At 34.0% G+C, this 18,879-nt stretch overlaps 1 protein-coding gene across 1 annotated transcript; it reads left to right on the top strand.

The window, feature by feature from the left end:
• Positions 1-3,847: 3,847 nt before the first annotated feature.
• Positions 3,848-13,648, top strand: LOC128995755 (oocyte zinc finger protein XlCOF6-like). Its single transcript, XM_054420772.1, has 5 exons — positions 3,848-3,878; positions 8,209-9,865; positions 10,136-10,238; positions 12,021-12,329; positions 13,224-13,648. The coding sequence occupies exons 2-5, from the start codon at positions 8,498-8,500 to the stop codon at positions 13,646-13,648; spliced, it is 2,205 nt and encodes a 734-aa protein (XP_054276747.1). The 5' UTR covers positions 3,848-3,878; positions 8,209-8,497.
• Positions 13,649-18,879: the final 5,231 nt, after the last annotated feature.

Genomic DNA, 18,879 nt, shown 5'->3' with positions numbered 1-18,879 from the left:
TTGCCTCATTCATAGTTTTGTGTAAACTTTCTTGGAATTTATTAACATTACCATTAGTCTTCTATATTGCATAAAGGTAAATGAGATACTCTCCCATGTTTGCAAGTTTAGGTGTAAACCAGTTACTAGGTCCTGTCTTGGATTATGGTCTACATTAGTATTTACGATTGGACAATATGCATTGATATAGTATATTAATAAACATATAAATCACAGCATCAATTTTAAAGCTTCGCTATAGGACACTAGTTTTGGATTAATTGTCGTCCATTATCTGTATTTACGAAGGACTTGGAATCTTTTTCTGGAGGCAAGCTATTTGCCCTTTGAGACATTTGCGTAAATAGTGTAGAAGTTTTTAAGGCACTCGCCTTACTATTAAAGTTTTTTGTGTTTTAACATGCTTGTGTAAAATGGACTACATGGCAAAGATATAGATTATTAACCCTTTCATTGATACTGTATCATATTTTTATAAAAAATTATATCATTATCAATTTACCTCAATATTAACATAGTTTCGTATCTAAAAAGTTTTAACAGTGCTTAAACAATCAATGTTTTTTTCTAACTTGATACTTGAGCCCCTATACAATTTATTGCTCTTTATTTAAATATTCCTTATTTATTGTTTATATGTCGTTAAATATTGTCGGTATTTATTGCAATAATATCCATATATAAAGCCCAAAGTACTCATTAACTTAAGAGAGAACTACAAGTCACACCCCCAAAAACTATATACTTAAAATATTCGTCATGACGCACCCTTGCGCAAAACTACCCATTTTTTTCATAAGTTGCCCTATAAGGTCGTAATTGCTTTCCAAAGGGAACTTTCTATATACTGTTACACTCTGGCCACAGGTCGCTCAGTCTGGGGTGGGTCGATGTATATGAACAGAGTGACTGTACAAAACAATGATATTTAATAGAGTAATATTATTGATTGGACAACATTCTACTGATCTGAACGGCACAGTGGGTACCAATATGTGGCGGTAGGTAGCGTTAATGCATCTGTGATTGGTGCTGCAGCCCCGCGGCTTTTCAGGGAACTGTTACTCGATGCTTGCTCCAAAGACTAGGTTAATAATAATTTGATTGGCAAGAGGCAATAAAGTCGTATTAACCTGCGCTTAGGGACGTTCCGATACCGCTTTCGATACGATACTTGGTATCGATATGGTATCGGAAGTGTGGTATCGATACCATCTCAGTATCGGACCAAAAGTATCGGAAAAATAAACTGGACAATGAGCACAGAACGAAAGCTTGAAAAGCAGGTTGCACTTTCATAAGCGGCACAAATGAAAGCGCTAGTAATTTATCAATAACCCAACCTAACATAACCGATAGGTGAATAGGCGAATAATAATTACAAAGGTGTTATTTATTTAAACAAATGTAAACACATAAGCACATTTTTTACTTATGCTGGCTATTGTGGCTGGCGTTCAGCGGAGTAATCTATTAAGTCAATCTAATAAGGGAAGTTTTTAAAAATCTCAACCGTAACCTATATTTTATATTGTAATTTACACGAAAAACATGTAGATAATTATTCATGACCATTGAACTCAAAACAAAAATGTATTTCTTAAATGAACTTCTAATTCTCTAAGAACTGCTTTTCCGATACCGATGTTACGATACTCCGTGTTCAGTATCGATACCACTACAGAATCGAACGTTTTTATACCGATACCGATACTACTGGTATCGGACCCAAAGTATCGATACCTACTGGTATCGGTAGTATCGGAACGTCCCTACCTGCGCTGTAGTCGCACATTCACAATCGATATGAAAGATAATAGTTTAGCCTCAGGATTAATGTACTATGTGCCTTCGTTTGTTTCCTGTTTTTTGTAAAAGTATGTTGAATGTTTCCGTGTGTCGTGTCTTTTAATAAACTCTTATGACGACATGTAAATTATGCGATTAGTTGATGACACCTTGTAGTCTTCATTAGAACTGATCTTAGTTGCCACTACAACAACCAAGTAAACGACCAGATTACAATTTTTTTGACAAAACAATAAATAAATACCCCCACCGCAGCAAACCTGCCGTCTAAGCGAATTTCCATTTGGCTGAATTGAGTTTCAATTGATCTATTTAAATAACATTAGGTTTAACGAGTACCTAGGTTTGCTGCTACAAGGAAACTAATAAAGTATGTGTTTTAAGTAAAATAATTATCGCTTAGTATAAAATGAATATATTTGCCAAGTTCGATCAAAAGATATCCATAAACAAGCAAACTACAACTTTTTACAATATTCTCAATAAGAATAACATGGGAATTTTAAATTTACCATTTTTTAGTTTTCTCCGTAACCAACCGTACAAAAACACTTTGATATACTGAATTGTTTGTTTTTTTAAGCTCTTTAAGAAGGTTTAGTGAAAAATTGGGAATTTTTTGTTTTGAGGGTAAAAAGTGAGAAAACCCAATTTTTACCCCATAAACCCCCCATAAAACCATGCTGGATCGCGAACACATTCAAGTTTTTCCCGCCTTACACCTTCAAACCAAATTTCATCAAAATCGGATGAAAATTACTCAAGTTATCGTGTTTACGGACACACACACTATATAAATCTATTTATATATATATACATATATACAAATTTGAACGAATGGTGTTTTTGGCCTCTGGAGACATCAAAATGAAAAAGTAAATCGGTCCCGGGCCTAAGTCTTACCATGAGACCTACGGTAACAGCAACTTCCCTATAGAGAAATTCGCTAAAATTAATGAAAGAAAAATTGTAAACCATTGCAGTATTACAAGTTTGTTTTTACAGAATAGGTTTTTTGGTTAAGGATCAAGATTTAAGATGTATTTCGGCCATCTATTTACAGTAAGCACTGTCAAACATTTTGTACTTAATTCTATACTTCATACTTTTAATGGAAACAATAATCTACTGCAAACCAAGACAACCAACAGCACTCCTGCCAACACTTCACGCAGCATACCATGCCAAAAATGTTTATACATTTATCCTAGAAGTACACACTATTGAAAACCCTATCCTTTTTGTTACAGACCTGTATGAATAATCCACCAAAGCTACTAAAATAGGCTTAATTTGTGGGTTTAATGTACCGATACTATTTGTCCTTAGAAAGGTTTCGGGTCCTCCCTGAACCTGAATGGATGTCCATTTTCGGTTTCAAGATACCCAATTATTTTCTCACACGCAAGGGATAACGTGAACTTGAGCAATGTTACGTGAAAAGGAAAAAAATCTCTTTGGCAGTCATTAGCTCTTTAGGCAGTGTTAGGCTCCTAACTTATTTGATCTTTGATGGGGTTCTCGTATCCTGGACACTATTAAACTCGCATGATATACAATAGAATAATGTATAACTTAATATATTTAACATTTATACTTATAAATTATTATATATTATACTATATTATATTATATTATATTATACTAGCCTACTATATTATACTATGTAAATGGATTAATAAATGTTTTAATTAAGTATGATATTTAAAAGGGAAACAGATGAAAAACAGACATAAGAAAAAATAATCTAATTTAAGCAAAAGAAGATTAAGACAACCATGATTTAATACTTTAAAGAACCGCTCTAGATGTTATGTTTCCCTTAAACACAATAAATACAGAAATTAATTTTGTTAAACTAGAATTTAAATTATATTGCACTTTTTTGTTGTAGGTTGAGACACAAAAGGAATCAAAACAAGAGATAATCCTGATAAATTTATATAATGCAATAAAAGAATTCAGAGAAATAAGAGAAGAAGAATAAAAAAAAACTCAAGTATATTGTAAAATACCTAACATGCATAGCAAGATTTGACTACAAGAATATTCAATATCAAATGAGAACGGTAGCATATCATGTATCTGTTACTGTTATACATTTAAGAAGTCCTACAATACAAGTTTACTCTGTAAAATACATAAAACCCCTCTGATTTGTTTACTTTCCTGATTAGGTAGCATATTTAATGTGATGAGTTTCACAGACATAAAACGTACAAGACTACAGATGTCAACTCACACTAAAAAATTTCCTCTCAAGTGTCTAATATGTGAGCAAATCTGTTCAACTCTATTTACCATGAAGGTTCATATGTTACATCACACTGGGGAGCACCCTTTTAAATGTTTGACATGTCAGAAATCCTTTTTCCAACTTAACCATGTAAAGAGTCATTTGTTGGTACACATTAGGAAGCTATCTTATAAGTGTACTGCATGTGGAAAATCTTTTACATCCAAAACCGATATGGTGAGACATTCATCGGTTCATACGGGAGAAAGGCCTTACAAGTGCTCTTCATGTGGAAAATCCTTTTCACAAATAGGCAATATGAAGACGCATTCATTGGTTCATACAGGAGAGAGGTTCTATAAGTGCACTACATGCGGAAAGTCTTTTGCAACAAAAGGCCATTTAAAGAGACATGCAATGGTTCATACTAAAGAGAGACCTTATAAGTGTACTTTATGTGGGAAATCCTTTACATCCAAAACCGATATGGTGAGACATTCATCGGTTCATACGAGAGAAAAGCCTTACAAGTGCTCTTCATGTGGAAAATCCTTTTCACAAATAGACAATATGAAGAGACATTCATTGGTTCATACAGGTGAGAGGTCCTATAAGTGCACTACATGCGGAAAGTCTTTTGCAACAAAAGGCCATTTAAAGAGACATGCAATGGTTCATACTAAAGAGAGACCTTATAAGTGTACTTTATGTGGGAAATCCTTTACATCCAAAACCGATATGGTGAGACATTCATCGGTTCATACGGGAGAGAGACCTTACAAGTGCTCTTCATGTGGAAAATCCTTTGCAACAATAGCTAACTTGAAGACACATTCATTGGTTCATACGGGAGAGAGGCCTTACAAGTGCTCTTCATGTGGAAAATCCTTTGCAATAAAATACAACTTGAAGACACATGCATTGGTTCATACGGGAGAGAGGCCTTACACTTGTTCTACATGTGGAAAATCCTTTGCAAAAAAAGGCAACTTCAAGAGACATGCAATGGTTCATACAGGAAGAGGAAATATGTCATATGTACTACATGTGAAAAATCCTTTGTATCAATAGAAAGTTTGAAGACACATACATTGGTCCATACAGGAGAGAGACCTTATACTTGCTCTACATGTGGAAAATCCTTCACAACGAAACGTGTGATGAAGACACATTTTTTGGTTCATACAGGAGAGAGGCCCTATAAGTGAACTGCATGTGACAAATACTTTGCCTCTAAGAACGATATGAACAGACATTCATTTGTTCGTATATAAGAGAGACCTTACAAGTGCACTACATGTGGAAAATTCTTTGCGTCTAACACCGTTATGAAGACACATATTGCAAGGATTCATACAGGAGAGAGACCGCATAAGTGCACGTCATGTGGAAAACTTATGAAACCAAATTTGAAATAAGGAGAAATTTATTGATTCATAATGGAGATATACCTTGCATTTATAAGCCCTTTGAAGAATCATATAACATTAAATGAAACTATACATTTATTCAATTTACAGTTATTCATTTAAATGAACTAAAAACTCACATGAATACAATAAAGGTTTTTAAAGGGGAAAAATTGCTTAACATTGTTTTTTTTAAATAATGTTTTAAATTAAACAACATTTGTAGAACAAACTTTACAGTTTATTTTAGCAAAATATCTAAACAGCATAAGCTAAGCATCTTGTAGGTCACAGAATGTAGGTTGTATAATGTCTTTTTTCAATACTTGAACTAATAAAATAAGACATTTTTCTCGTTATAACTTGCCTGTTATGTTGTTACAACCCACTAAAGCACTTTTTTCATCTGACACAAAGTGTTATTTGTAAGCAATAAAACAATTTTTTTTAAGAATCAGCAATTGTATGTAAAACTGTTCTTATGTGTGTAGGTGTCTTAAGTGTGACTCATTCTTAAATAGTTTAATCATTTTCGCACTTTAACAGATTTGTGCATTACCATAACCATGTAACGCCCAGCCCCACCCTTGAGCGTTAAGTAATATAGGTAAACTTGGGAAGCTCTCAATGACTGCAAATAAATTATTTATCATAAATTGTAAGCCTTATGTGTTATTGGCAATCTCATAATTTTTCTGGCTTTCTTTGTCTCCATTTAGGAACAAATCACATTTTTTAGTTCCCTTCATTAATTTTTTCCAAGTTTTTTACAATTGTGTTAAAAAGTTATTAAACTTTTTTGAACTTGCCGCTAAGATGATAGTTAATATGCATATTTTTATAATAACTTAGTTATTCTATTTAAAATATAAACACAGATATTATTGACCGAGATTTTAACCACAGGACGACCTCCAGTGTTAAATAGATAATCTCCCTTATATGGATGGGGCATCATAGGGAATGTCATTAGGCTATATTTAATTTTCACAAACATATTTCCTTAGAAATGTCAGGTTCATTCCCTGTTGCAAAAACAATATGTTTATTATTATGTTAATATGTTTATTTACCCTTTCCATAGTTCAAGGTATTTACATTAAGGCCATTGATTATAGAATAAAAACATTAACGCATTGTTTCTGCAACGGGAAATTAGTAAAATCTTTACGAAATCCCGTCAAAAAATGGTACTGTTGCCTGCAGATTTCTAGATCTGTGGTAATTAAATATGTTTTACAGCTTGAGTAGCTACTGCGTAAAATTAGCTTTAGCTGTTTGTTCAACGTTGTTCAAATTAAGGTCTAAAAATAAAATGTTCTGTCTGAAACTCAGTAATGAAACTTAAACATACTGTACAAAACAATGATAGTTAATAGAGTAAAATTATTGATTGAACAACATTCTACTGATTAGAACGGTACAGTGGGTACCAATGTGTGACGGTATGTAGCGTTAATGCATCTGTGATCGGTACTGCAACCCTGTGGCAGGAGGCTTGCTCTAAAACTAGGTTAATAATTATTTGATTGGCAAGTGGCAATAAAGTCGTATTAAGCTTCGCTGTAGTCTCACATTCACAAGTGATAAGAAAAATAATAGTTTTGCCTCAGGATTAATGTATTTTGCGCCTTCGTTTGTTTTCTGTTTTTGTAAAAGTGTGTTTAATGTTTCCGCGTGTCGTGTCTTTTAATAAGCTCTGATGACGACCTTTAAATTATGCGATTACTTGATGACACCTTTTAGGCCTCATAAGAATCGATCTTAGTTGTCACTACAACAACCAATTAAACGATCAGATTACAATTTTTTGAAAACCCGTAAATAAAAAATAATTATAGAACAATGTGAAACCATTGCAGTATTACAAGTTTGTTTTTACAGAATAGGTTTTTAAGGCTAAGAATCTAGATTTAAGATTTATTTCAGCCATCTATTTACAATAAGCACTGTCAAACAGTTTTAACTTAATTCTATACCTCATACTTTTAATGGAAACAATAATCACTGCAAACCAAGACAACAAACAGCACTACTGCCAATACTTCACGCAGCATACCATGCCAAACATTTTTATACATTTATCCTAGAAGTACACACTATTGAAAACCCTATCCTTTTTGTTACAGACCTGTATGAATAATCCACCAAAGCTACTAAAATAGGCTTAATTTGTGGGTTTAATGTACCGATACTATTTGTCCTTACTAACGTTTTGGCTACTCCCTGAACCTGAATGGATGTCCATTTTCGGTTTCAAGATACCCAATTATTTTCTCACACGCAAGGGATAACGTGAACTTGAGCAATGTTACGTGAAAAGGAAAAAAATCTCTTTGGCAGTCATTAGCTCTTTAGGCAGTGTTAGGCTCCTAACTTATTTGATCTTTGATGGGGTTCTCGTATCCTGGACACTATTAAACTCGCATGATATACAATAGAAAAATGTATATATTTAATATTTATACCTATAATTATTATATGTATATATTATTATATTATACTAGCCTACTATATTATACTATGTAAATGGATTAATAAATGTTTTTAATTAAGTATGATATTCAAAAGGGAAACAGATGAAAAACAGACATAAGAAAAAATAATCTAATTTAAGCAAAAGAAGATTAAGACAACCATGATTTAATACTTTAAAGAACCGCTCTAGATGTTATGTTTCCCTTAAACACAATAAATACAGTAATTAATTTTGTTAAACTAGAATTTAAATTATATTGCACTTTTTTGTTGTAGGTTGAGACAGAAAAGGAACCAAAAAAAAGAGATAATTATGATAAATTTATATAGCAATAGAAGAATTCAGAGAAACAAGAGAAGAAGGAAATTAACTCAAGAGTATTGTAAAATACCTAACATGCATAGCAAGATTTGACTACAAGAAGATTCAATGTCAAATGAGAACAGTAGCCTATAATGTATCTGTTATACATTTAAGAAGTCCTTCAGCACAAGTTTACTACTTAAAATCCATTCAAACTCCTCTGATTTGTTTACTTTCTTGATTACGTAGCAGATTTACGTGATGAGTTTCACAGACATAAAACGTGCAAGACTAGATAAGTCAACTCACACTAAAAACTTTCCTCTCAAGTGTCTAATATGTGAGAAAATCTGTTCAACTCTATTTACCATGAAGGTTCATATGTTACATCACACTGGAGAACGCCCTTTTAAATGTTTGATATGTGAGAAAACCTTTTTACAACTAAACAATGTAAAGCGTCATTTGTTGGTACACATTAGGAAGTGTTCTTATAAGTGTAATGAATGTGGAAAATCCTTTATATCCAAAACCGATTTGGTGAAACATTCATTGGTTCATACGGGAGAGAGACCTTACAAGTGCTCTTCATGTGGAAAATCCTTTTCACAAATAGGCAATATGAAGACACATTCATTGGTTCATACAGGAGAGAGGTTCTATAAGTGCACTACATGTGGAAAATCCTTTGCAACAAGAGGCCATTTAAAGAGACATGCAATGGTTCATACTAAAGAGAGACCTTATAAGTGTACTTTATGTGGAAAATCCTTTATATCCAAAACCGATATGGTGAAACATTCATCGGTTCATACGGGAGAGAGACCTTACAAGTGCTCTTCGTGTGGAAAATCCTTTGCACAAATAGGCAATATGAAGACACATGCATTGGTTCATACAGGAGAGAGACCTTATACTTGCTCTACATGTGGAAAATCCTTTACATCGAAACGTGTGATGAAGAGTCATTTTTTGGTTCATACAGGTGAGAGGCCCTATAAGTGCACTTCATGTGGGAAATCCTTTACATCAAAAGGCTACTTAAAGACACATGCAATGGTTCATACAGGAGAGAGACCTTATAAGCCTTATAAGTGCACTACGTGTGGAAAATCCTTCGCATCAATATACCACCTAAAAAAACATGCAACGGTTCATACAAGAAAGAGGCCATATAAGTGCACTTCATGTGGAAAATTCTTTGCATCGAAAGAAAGTTTGAAGATACATGCATTGGTTCATACAGGAGTAAGGCCTTATACTTGTTCTACATGTGGAAAATCCTTTACAACGAAAAATGCGATGAAGAATCATTTTTTGGTTCATACAGGTGAGAGGCCCCATAAGTGCACTACATGTGGAAAATTCTTTGCATTAAAAGTACACTTGAAGACACATTCATTGGTTCATACAGGAGAGAGACCCTATAAGTGCGTTACATGTGACAAATCCTTTGCGTCTAAGAACAATATGACGAGACATTCATTGGTCCATACAGGAGAGAGACCTTTCAAGTGTTGTACATGTGAAAAATCATTTGCAACCAAATATGAAATGAAGCAACATTTATTGTTTCATACAGGAGACTGGCCCTATAATTGCACTACATGTTGTAAATCCTTTGCATCTGTAGTAAAAAAACATGTGTCTTCAATTCTTTATTATTGTTTTGTTGTGTTTGTAAACAAATCCATTATAATTCAATGTAGTATTGTTCAAGTTATTAAAAACCTTTCTAAAGGTAATAAAAGTTCTTTTTCATTCGTTCTTACTCTCATTACAATTTTAATAACTTGATATTGTGAAATGAATACGATCCTAAAGCCAGACAAGTTTAGTGTAGATCCAAACTCATCATCTGCAAGTAAGGAATGGACACATTGGCACAAAACGTTTCAGAATTTTGTTACCAGCATCACACCACAACCATCCGACTCCGATAAACTCAAAATACTTATAAACTTTATTACTCCGGAAATCGACGAGTACATAAGTGAAAGCGGTACGTATAACGATGCTATATCTGTGCTAAGAAGTATCTATGTAAAACCTGTAAATGAAATATATTCCAGACATAAACTATCTGCACGTCAGCAGCAACCTGAGGAGACTATTGACCAATATCTCCAGGCTTTAAAATTACTAAGTAAAGACTGTCAGTTTAAAGCTGTCACAGCTGAAAAGAATAGGGATGATTATATCCGTGACACATTTATTGCAGGAATAAAATCTTCAGCAATTCGCCAGCGCTTACTAGAAAATGTTTCGTTGACCCTAGATCAGGCATATAGTCAAGCCAGATCCCTAGAACTTGCACATGAGCAATCATTAGCTTTCCAATCTATAGTAAATGCAACTTCGTCCCAAGAAACTCAAGCTAGCAATCAGAATGTTGAAGCAACTTCAAGCAGTTTAGAAAAGTGTTCTCTAGCTGCTGTGACTGAAAAATGTTTCTTTTGCGGTAATCTAAGACATCCTAGGGTCAAATGTCCAGCTAAAAATACAATTTGTCATAACTGTGGTAAACAGGGGCATTTTGCTAAGGTCTGCAGGGCAGGTAAACTACAAAACAAGCAATTGGATAAATCTAAAGAAGTAATGAACTCTATTGACCTAGCAGCTTCGCCCGGTGGGTTAACAAAGAGTACAGTACAAGCCCTAGTTAATGGTAAATCTGTCTCTGCTTTGATAGATACGGGAAGCTCTCTAAGTTTTATAAACAAATCTACTGCTCTTAATTTAGGTATTCCTATAAAACCAGGTAGGGGTACTGTCTCAATGGCTACTACATCAATCACATCCGACATAACAGGTCAATGCAAAGTAAATCTTGTCATTCTTGATCACTTTTACAAGCAAGTTAATCTTTCATTGTTACCAGATCTTTGTGCAGACATAATTGTTGGACATGATATTTTGAAAAACCATGCAAGTATTAAAGTAGTCTTTGGTGGTAACAAGTCACAACTAACCGTATGTAGCGTGGCAGCCTCAACTGTAGAACCGGTATCTTTGTTTTCTAATTTAAAACCGGAATGTAAGCCAATCGCAATCAAGTATCATCGCCATAGCACCAATGATTTAAAGTTTATTGAAAACGAAGTAAGTAAATTGCTCAAAGACGATGTTATAGAGCCTAGTATGTCTCCATGGAGGGCTCAAGCATTAGTAGTTACTACTGAAAATCATAGAAAAAGAATGGTCATTGACTACTCCAGAACTATAAATCGTTTTACATTACTGGACGCTTACCCACTACCTAGAATCGATGATATCGTTAACAAAGTTGCAAATTATGAGTTTTTCAGTACTATCGACTTGAAAAGTGCGTACCACCAAGTTAAGATAAGAAATGAAGAAAAGCACTACACAGCTTTTGAGGCCTGTGGTCAACTCTACCAGTTTAAGCGTATCCCGTTTGGGGTCACTAATGGGGTGGCAGCATTCCAACGTGTAATTGACCAAGTCATCCGAACAGAACAGTTACAAGACACTTACGCCTATCTTGACGATGTTACAATCTGTGGAAAAACACAAGAACAACACGATATAAACTTAAAAAAGTTTATCGAAGCTGCATCCAAATACAATCTAACTATTAATAATGAGAAGTCTTCATTTTCACTGCGATCGATCAACTTGTTGGGCTATCATATATCAAACAAAACTATCAAGCCTGACCCCAGTCGACTAGATCCTTTGAAAAATTTACCTCCGCCCAGAGACACCGCATCACTGAGGAGGACCCTTGGTATGTTTTCACATTATGCATCACTTATACCAGATTATGCTGCCAAAGTGATTCCACTTGCGCGTACTACATTCCCTTTGTCCAAAGCAGGGCTCCAGTCTTTTGAAGCTATAAAAAGTGAAATCATCGGATCTGTAGTAAGCTGCATTGACCCTGAAGCACAGTTCATCGTAGAAACTGATGCATCTGAGAGTACCATTGCTGCTACTTTGACTCAATCGAACCGTCCAGTTGCATTCTTCTCAAGGATACTTTCTCCAGCAGAACAAAGACATTCAAGTGTCGAAAAAGAAGCACAAGCTATTGTGGAAGCACTGCGGAAATGGCGTCACTATTTGGTTGGTAAACATTTCAAACTGATTACTGACCAGAGGTCGGTTTCTTTTATGTTCGATAACAACCGTCATGGCAAAGTGAAAAATGAAAAGATAATGAGGTGGAAATTGGAATTGTCGTGCTTTCATTATGATATTGTATATAGACCCGGTAAAGATAATATGGCTGCAGATGCCCTGACTAGAGTATGTTCTTCAATCCAAAATCAAGAAAAACTGTTGATTGATTTACATGCCAATTTATGTCACCCAGGTGTGACACGTTTGTACCACTGGGTTCGGAGTAAGAACTTGCCCTACTCGATTGATGAAATCAGACGAATAACAAACTCCTGCAATGTGTGTGCTGCTGTGAAGCCTAGATTCTTCAAACACAAAGGGATTTTGATTAAAGCCACTTCTGCATTTGAACGTCTGAATATCGATTTCAAAGGCCCACTGCCTTCATCAAGTCGAAACCGTTACTTATTAGTAATAGTAGACGAGTTTTCACGGTTCCCTTTCGCTTTCCCGTGTTCAGACATGTCGTCGTCAACAGTTAAGTCAAAACTAAAAACATTATTTTCTACTTTTGGGGTTCCTAGTTACATACATTCGGACAGAGGAACATCATTTCTGAGCCAAGACCTAAAAAGCTACTTGAACTCACTTGGAATCTCAACTAGTAGAACCACTGCGTACAATCCAGCAGGTAATGGGCAAGTAGAAAGGTATAACGGCATTCTATGGAAAACAATTGAACTGGCATTGAAATCACTTAACTTAGAAATAAACCAATGGGAGACAGTTTTAGAGGATGCCCTTAGCTCAGTGAGATCATTACTTTGCACAGCCACAAATCAAACTCCTCACGAGCGGATGTTCTTACATCCACGTAGATCTGGGAACAATGGTGTTTCAGCTCCTTCATGGCTTCTCAATTCCGGCCCTGTGTACTTGAAGAGATTCAATCGTACGTCAAAGTATGAGCCACTTGTTGAAGAGGTCCAACTTCTTCACGGAAATGCCGAGTATGCTCATGTTAAGTTGCCTGATGGAAGAGAAACTACCGTGTCTACACGTCATCTTGCTCCAGTTGGTGAGTACCAAACCGACATAGAGCAAACCGATTTTGAGAGTGATGAAAATACTCTATTACCCACTTCTCAACCTGAACCTGAATACTTTCCTAGTCCATCATCAACACAGAATCAAGAAGATGAAATGAATACTACTGCCGAGAATTTACAACCTAGACAAGAAGCCAATAAGAACCATAACACATATCCGAGAAGAAGTTTCAGAAGCAGAAGACCTCCTAATTATTTAAATGACTACGTTCATTAACATTAGGGAGGAAGAATGTAGTAAAAAAACATGTGTCTTCAATTCTTTATTATTGTTTTGTTGTGTTTGTAAACAAATCCATTATAATTCAATGTAGTATTGTTCAAGTTATTAAAAACCTTTCTAAAGGTAATAAAAGTTCTTTTTCATTCGTTCTTACTCTCATTACAGCATCAAACCGCAACTTGAAGATGCATGCATTGTTTCATACAGGAGAGAGACCTTATAAGTGCACTACATGTGAAAAATCCTTTGTGCACAAGAGTCAAATGAAGAGACATTTATTGGTTCATACAGGAGAGAGGCCCTATAAGTGCACTACATGTGGGAAATCCTTTGCATTAAAAGACATATTGAAGAGACATTCATTGAATCATACAGGAGAGAGGCCCTATAATTGCACTACATGCGGAAAATCCTTTATATATAAATATAACTTGAAGAAACATTCATTGGTTCATACAGGAGAGAGACCTCATACTTGTTATAAATGTGGAAAGTCCTTTAAAGCGAAACGTGAGATGAAGAGACATTTATTGGTTCATACAGGATAGAGGTGGTATAAGTGCACTACATGTGGAAAATCCTTTACATCAAAAGGCTACTTGAAGACACATGCTATGGTTCATATAGTTGAGAGACCTTATAAGTGCACTACATGTGAAACATCCTTCGTCTCTAAGAGCAAAATGAAGAGAAATTCATTGGTTCATACAAGAGAGACCTTACAAGTGCACTACATGTGGAAAGTCCTTTGCATCAAAAGACAAATTGAAGAGACATTCATTGAATTATACAGGAGAGGGACCCTATAATTGCACTACATGCGGAAAATCCTTTCCATCAAAAGACAAATTGAAGACACATGTATTAGTTCGTTCATATAAGTGCACTTCATTTGGAAAATCCTTTGAAACCAAATTTAAAATAAGGAGAAATTTATTGATTCATAATGGAGATATACCTTTAACATTTAAGTGTATTGCATGTTGAAAATAAACTGCATTTATAAGCTGTTTGAAGAATAATATAACATTTAATGAAACTATGCATTCATTCAATATACAGTAATCTATACTATTATATAAAAATCTAATGGTGTCTGTCTGTATGTGTATTACTAATAGGTGCAAAAACTACTGAACCAACTGGGCTTAAATTATACAAAAATAGCTACCATACCAAGGACCATTATAGGACTATTCACATTTCGATACTGGCCGTAGGCTTTGCTTCTTTGGCTTTACAAGTTCTGAGGTGAACATTTTAAAAGTAAATATTGATTGGTCTCCATGGCTGTGATGAGAACACTAACAATGTTTGTTTACATTTGCTTTGACATTTAAATGTAAACAAGAAGAACTGCTTAACTGCATATTTCACAATTTCAGACAGCTGATACAAAGAAATTAAATATAATATTTTCCATAACTATGAGATAGGTTTATTTTAATCTAACCTTTTATCATGGATTATTTATTCTAAAACTATGTCAATGATTATAGAGAAAAAAAGATTCTATAACCGTTGCTGTATCAACTCCGGCTCTGCTTTGGATTTTTTAAAGCGTCTAAGTTATGAAAATAATGTTATTGGTATGTTTTCATGGAAACAGTATTAAAATTACAAAGTATAGATGTTTTATATGAATTTTGTAAGCTACTTTAAGTAAATTCTTACTGCTTAACATGTGTTGGATTAACTTAACATAACTTGCACATCACATTGTTTTTTATGTGTATATTAAGGTAAATTAAGTTATTGTGTTTTGCTAAACCTATGCTTAAATTAAACTAAAGAATATCATCAATAACTAAATTGTACGTTGATTTTTGTTTTCTAAAATCTGTTGTATGTAACTATATTTAATTATCAAATGCTAATACAAAATACTCTTATTTTATCTTAACATAGCTTTCAGTTCACATTTACTTTATTTGATACATTTATTATTTGTGTTTTGCCACACCACTGATTAAATCAAACCAAGGAAACTATCATAAAACTAAGCAGTACATAGTGTTCTTTTGTTTCTAAAATCAATTAAATATCTGTTACTATGTTTACTTAATGGTAAGTGTGAAAATGTAAAGGCAATGGACGATGGAACTGATTAAAAAAACGAGTTTGTATATTAAGTTGTTTGTTGATATTTTTGTAGAGTAGAATCAGAGATGCAATGAAGCATATAGGTACTGTATTTGCTATTACATTTTTTAGTCCTTGATGCTTTGATAATCATATTAGTTTTGTCTGCTGTCTTTAATGCTAAATTATTTGTTTAAAATTTTTTATAGTACCTATAGATATAGTTTCTTTAATATTTCAAAAAACTGTATTGATAAGGCACAGCAATATTTCTAAAGTTTATAACAGCTGACTTAGTTTTGCTAATGATTTATTGTGAGTGAAGAAACTGAAGATGGAAGGATTTGTGATTTAATATAAAGATAAAGAAGAGTGAAATTAAAAAAAATTTTCATTTAAATTTAATAGTTAGTATTTTTGCAACTTCAAAATTAAAATGTTATAATGTCAATAATAAATTAAAAGATATGTAAGACGAAGGTAAATCATGTATGTCAATGTTTTATTCTAAGATTTGGTAAGTTTTTCTCATGTCAGCCTACACAAGATTTAAAATTAATCAAAACCAAAATGGTGGTCTCCACTACTTACCAGATTTAAAAGTCATATAACTTAAACGTTTCTATTAAGGCTATAAAAGTTGAATTTTGTTTCTAAAAGCGTTGGTGGATGTGTAACTATTATATGCAACAAATGTAAAGATTAAAATGTTTTTATTTTGTGTCCTCTTCCCGTTGCAAAGCACGGGTACAACAGCTAGTCATTTAAATGAACTAAAAACTAAACTTAAACAGAATTAAGGTTGAATCAAAAGGCTACTTGAAGACACATGCATTAGTTCATACAGGAGAGAGACCTCATACTTGCACTACATGTGGAAAATCCTTTGCATCAAAAGGCTACTTTAAGAACCATGCAATGGTTCATACAGCAGAGAGACCTTATAAGTGTTCTACATGTGGAAATTCCTTCTTGACTAAGAGCAAAATGAAGAGACATTCATTGGTTCACACATAAAAGATACCTTACAAGTGCACTACACGTGGACAATTCTTTGCGTCTAACACCGTTATGAAGACAAATATTGCAAGGATTCATTCAAGAGAGAGACTTAAGTAAGTGCACTTCATTTGGAAAATCCTTTGAAACCAAATTTGAAATAAGGAGAAATTTATTGATTCATAATGGAGATATACCTTCGACATTTAAGTGTATTAAATGTTGAAAGTAATCTGCATTTATAAGCTGTTTGAAGAATCATATAACATTAAATAAAACCATACATTCATTCTATTTACTTGAACAAAATAAAGGTTTATGAAGGGGAAAAATGCTTGAAGTCGTTTTTAAAAATTCATATTTTAACTAACACAAAATCTTTTGAACAAACTACAGTTTATTTTAGCAAAATATCGAAACAGAGTAAGCTTTTTTTCATCTGGCACTTATGGTGTTATTTGTAAGCAATAAAAATTTATTTTTAATTGTATGTAAAACTATTCTTATGTGTGCAGGTGTCTTAAGTGTAACTGATTCTTATATAATTTGATTATTTTGGCAATTTAATAAAACATATGTCTTTGAATGGCTGCCATCTTTGACTTGGTTATCCGTTTGAGTTTAAACTTTAGCATTGTATTCTACTAATTCAAACCGTTAAAATGAACATTTTCAGTTACCCCCTATCTACCCTTAAAGGTGGATTATTTACTATATTATTATTTACTGTTTACTATTTAATATTTACTATTTATTATTATTTACTGTATAGGTAAAATAGTATATGCTAGTTGAGCTACGGGTGAGATGATCTGTGCCACCGAGTGTGAGCTGTTTTTTATACACCCTTTACACATATTTCTTGAATAATAAGATCCTTACATCATCCTCTCAAAGTTGCTTGGGTTCAATTATTGAGCTCATATAAATTATAATTCAAAAATCTAGAAATGGTAATAACGTTGTTACAGTAATCTATACTAATATTTAAAAATGAGATGGTGTGTGTTTGTATGTCTGTCTGTTACCCAATAACGCAAGAACCCAGTGGCGTAACTACGGGGGGGGATGAGGGGGATAGAACCCCCCCCCAAAGGCAAAAAAAAAAAAAAAACTTAATAACCTACTCCATAATGAACATTGTTCTCAGAGGGTGGATCAGGAATTGTTGCGGGTAGTTTCATAATCTTTGCGAATAAAATCGGGGATTTCCAGTGGCAATTACGTGGGAAGTCATCATATTAGGTTGGCAACACTGCCGCTCATGCGCTGTAACTGTAAGTTTAGTTAAGTTCCCGCTCAGTCTGTTCTGGGTCTGGCGCGTTTCCCTGTGCTTGTCGCCTGTGTGTTACTTGTTGTTCAGTGATGATGTGTTCTGTTGTTCTGTTCACAATGTCTAAGAGGAAAGCATCATCATAGCAAAGCTTAATAACAGATTTGTTTAGAAAGCGTATGGTAACTAAAACCATTGACTAAGGAAATTTCCCTTGTCTGTGCTAAAACTGAGCATTGAGCATACTGAAAGTGATGACAGTTCCTGATAACAAACAAAAACATTCTGCCTTGCTTACTTTGCGAAGACGCGTGGTGTAGGGGCGGGTGGGGGAGGGGAGGGGTATCTGGTGCCTGGGGAGGTTCACTCTTTCCACCCGATAATTTTACCTACAGTCAGGGTCATCGCACGAAAAAAAATATTTTGGGGGAGACACTGAATTTCCCAACTATTTTACTCGAACTAACCCAACTTTAATAGGCTACACGAATTTCACAACTATATTAATATCAAGTTTTAACAGTTAGTAGCCGAAGGATATTATTTTACGTTTAAATCCTCTTTACAGCTGACATACACAAATAACAAGAAATTAAGGGCTTTCTCACAATACTGGTTTTGACTGTCAATCTTCATTGTTGATTGTGTTTTAAGTGTCTTAACAAATGTCTCAACAAACTGTAGGTCTACTGATCAATAATACATTAAGTTTTCAGCCTGTCAAAATCGATTTGAAATAAAAATTCAGTAGATACGGCTCTTCGCGCGCAGCACAGAAGGCTACAGTACAAAAACAACTTAACGATAATTTGTTCGTTTGTTGTGTTGTGGTTTTGATTTATTAGTTACTTACTATTTCCTGATACTGACC

The sequence above is a fragment of the Macrosteles quadrilineatus genome, unplaced genomic scaffold, assembly GCF_028750875.1.
Source record: "Macrosteles quadrilineatus isolate MER2022 unplaced genomic scaffold, UCM_ALF_1.0 Scaffold_5__1_contigs__length_97177068, whole genome shotgun sequence".
Lineage (NCBI taxonomy): Eukaryota > Metazoa > Arthropoda > Insecta > Hemiptera > Cicadellidae > Macrosteles > Macrosteles quadrilineatus.
Note: the sequence above shows the minus strand (reverse complement) of the source record. Positions and strands in the feature narration are given on the sequence as shown.

Bases quoted from the DNA above. Each gene is read 5' to 3' on its own strand.
- LOC128995755 (XM_054420772.1), top strand. From the start codon at position 8,498: ATGAGTTTCACAGACATAAAACGTGCAAGACTAGATAAGTCAACTCAC. The intron at 9,866-10,135 runs GTAGTAAAAAAA...AAAACGTTTCAG, and splicing joins GTTGTAAATCCTTTGCATCT to AATTTTGTTACCAGCATCAC. The intron at 10,239-12,020 runs GTACGTATAACG...CACTTATACCAG, and splicing joins CGAGTACATAAGTGAAAGCG to ATTATGCTGCCAAAGTGATT.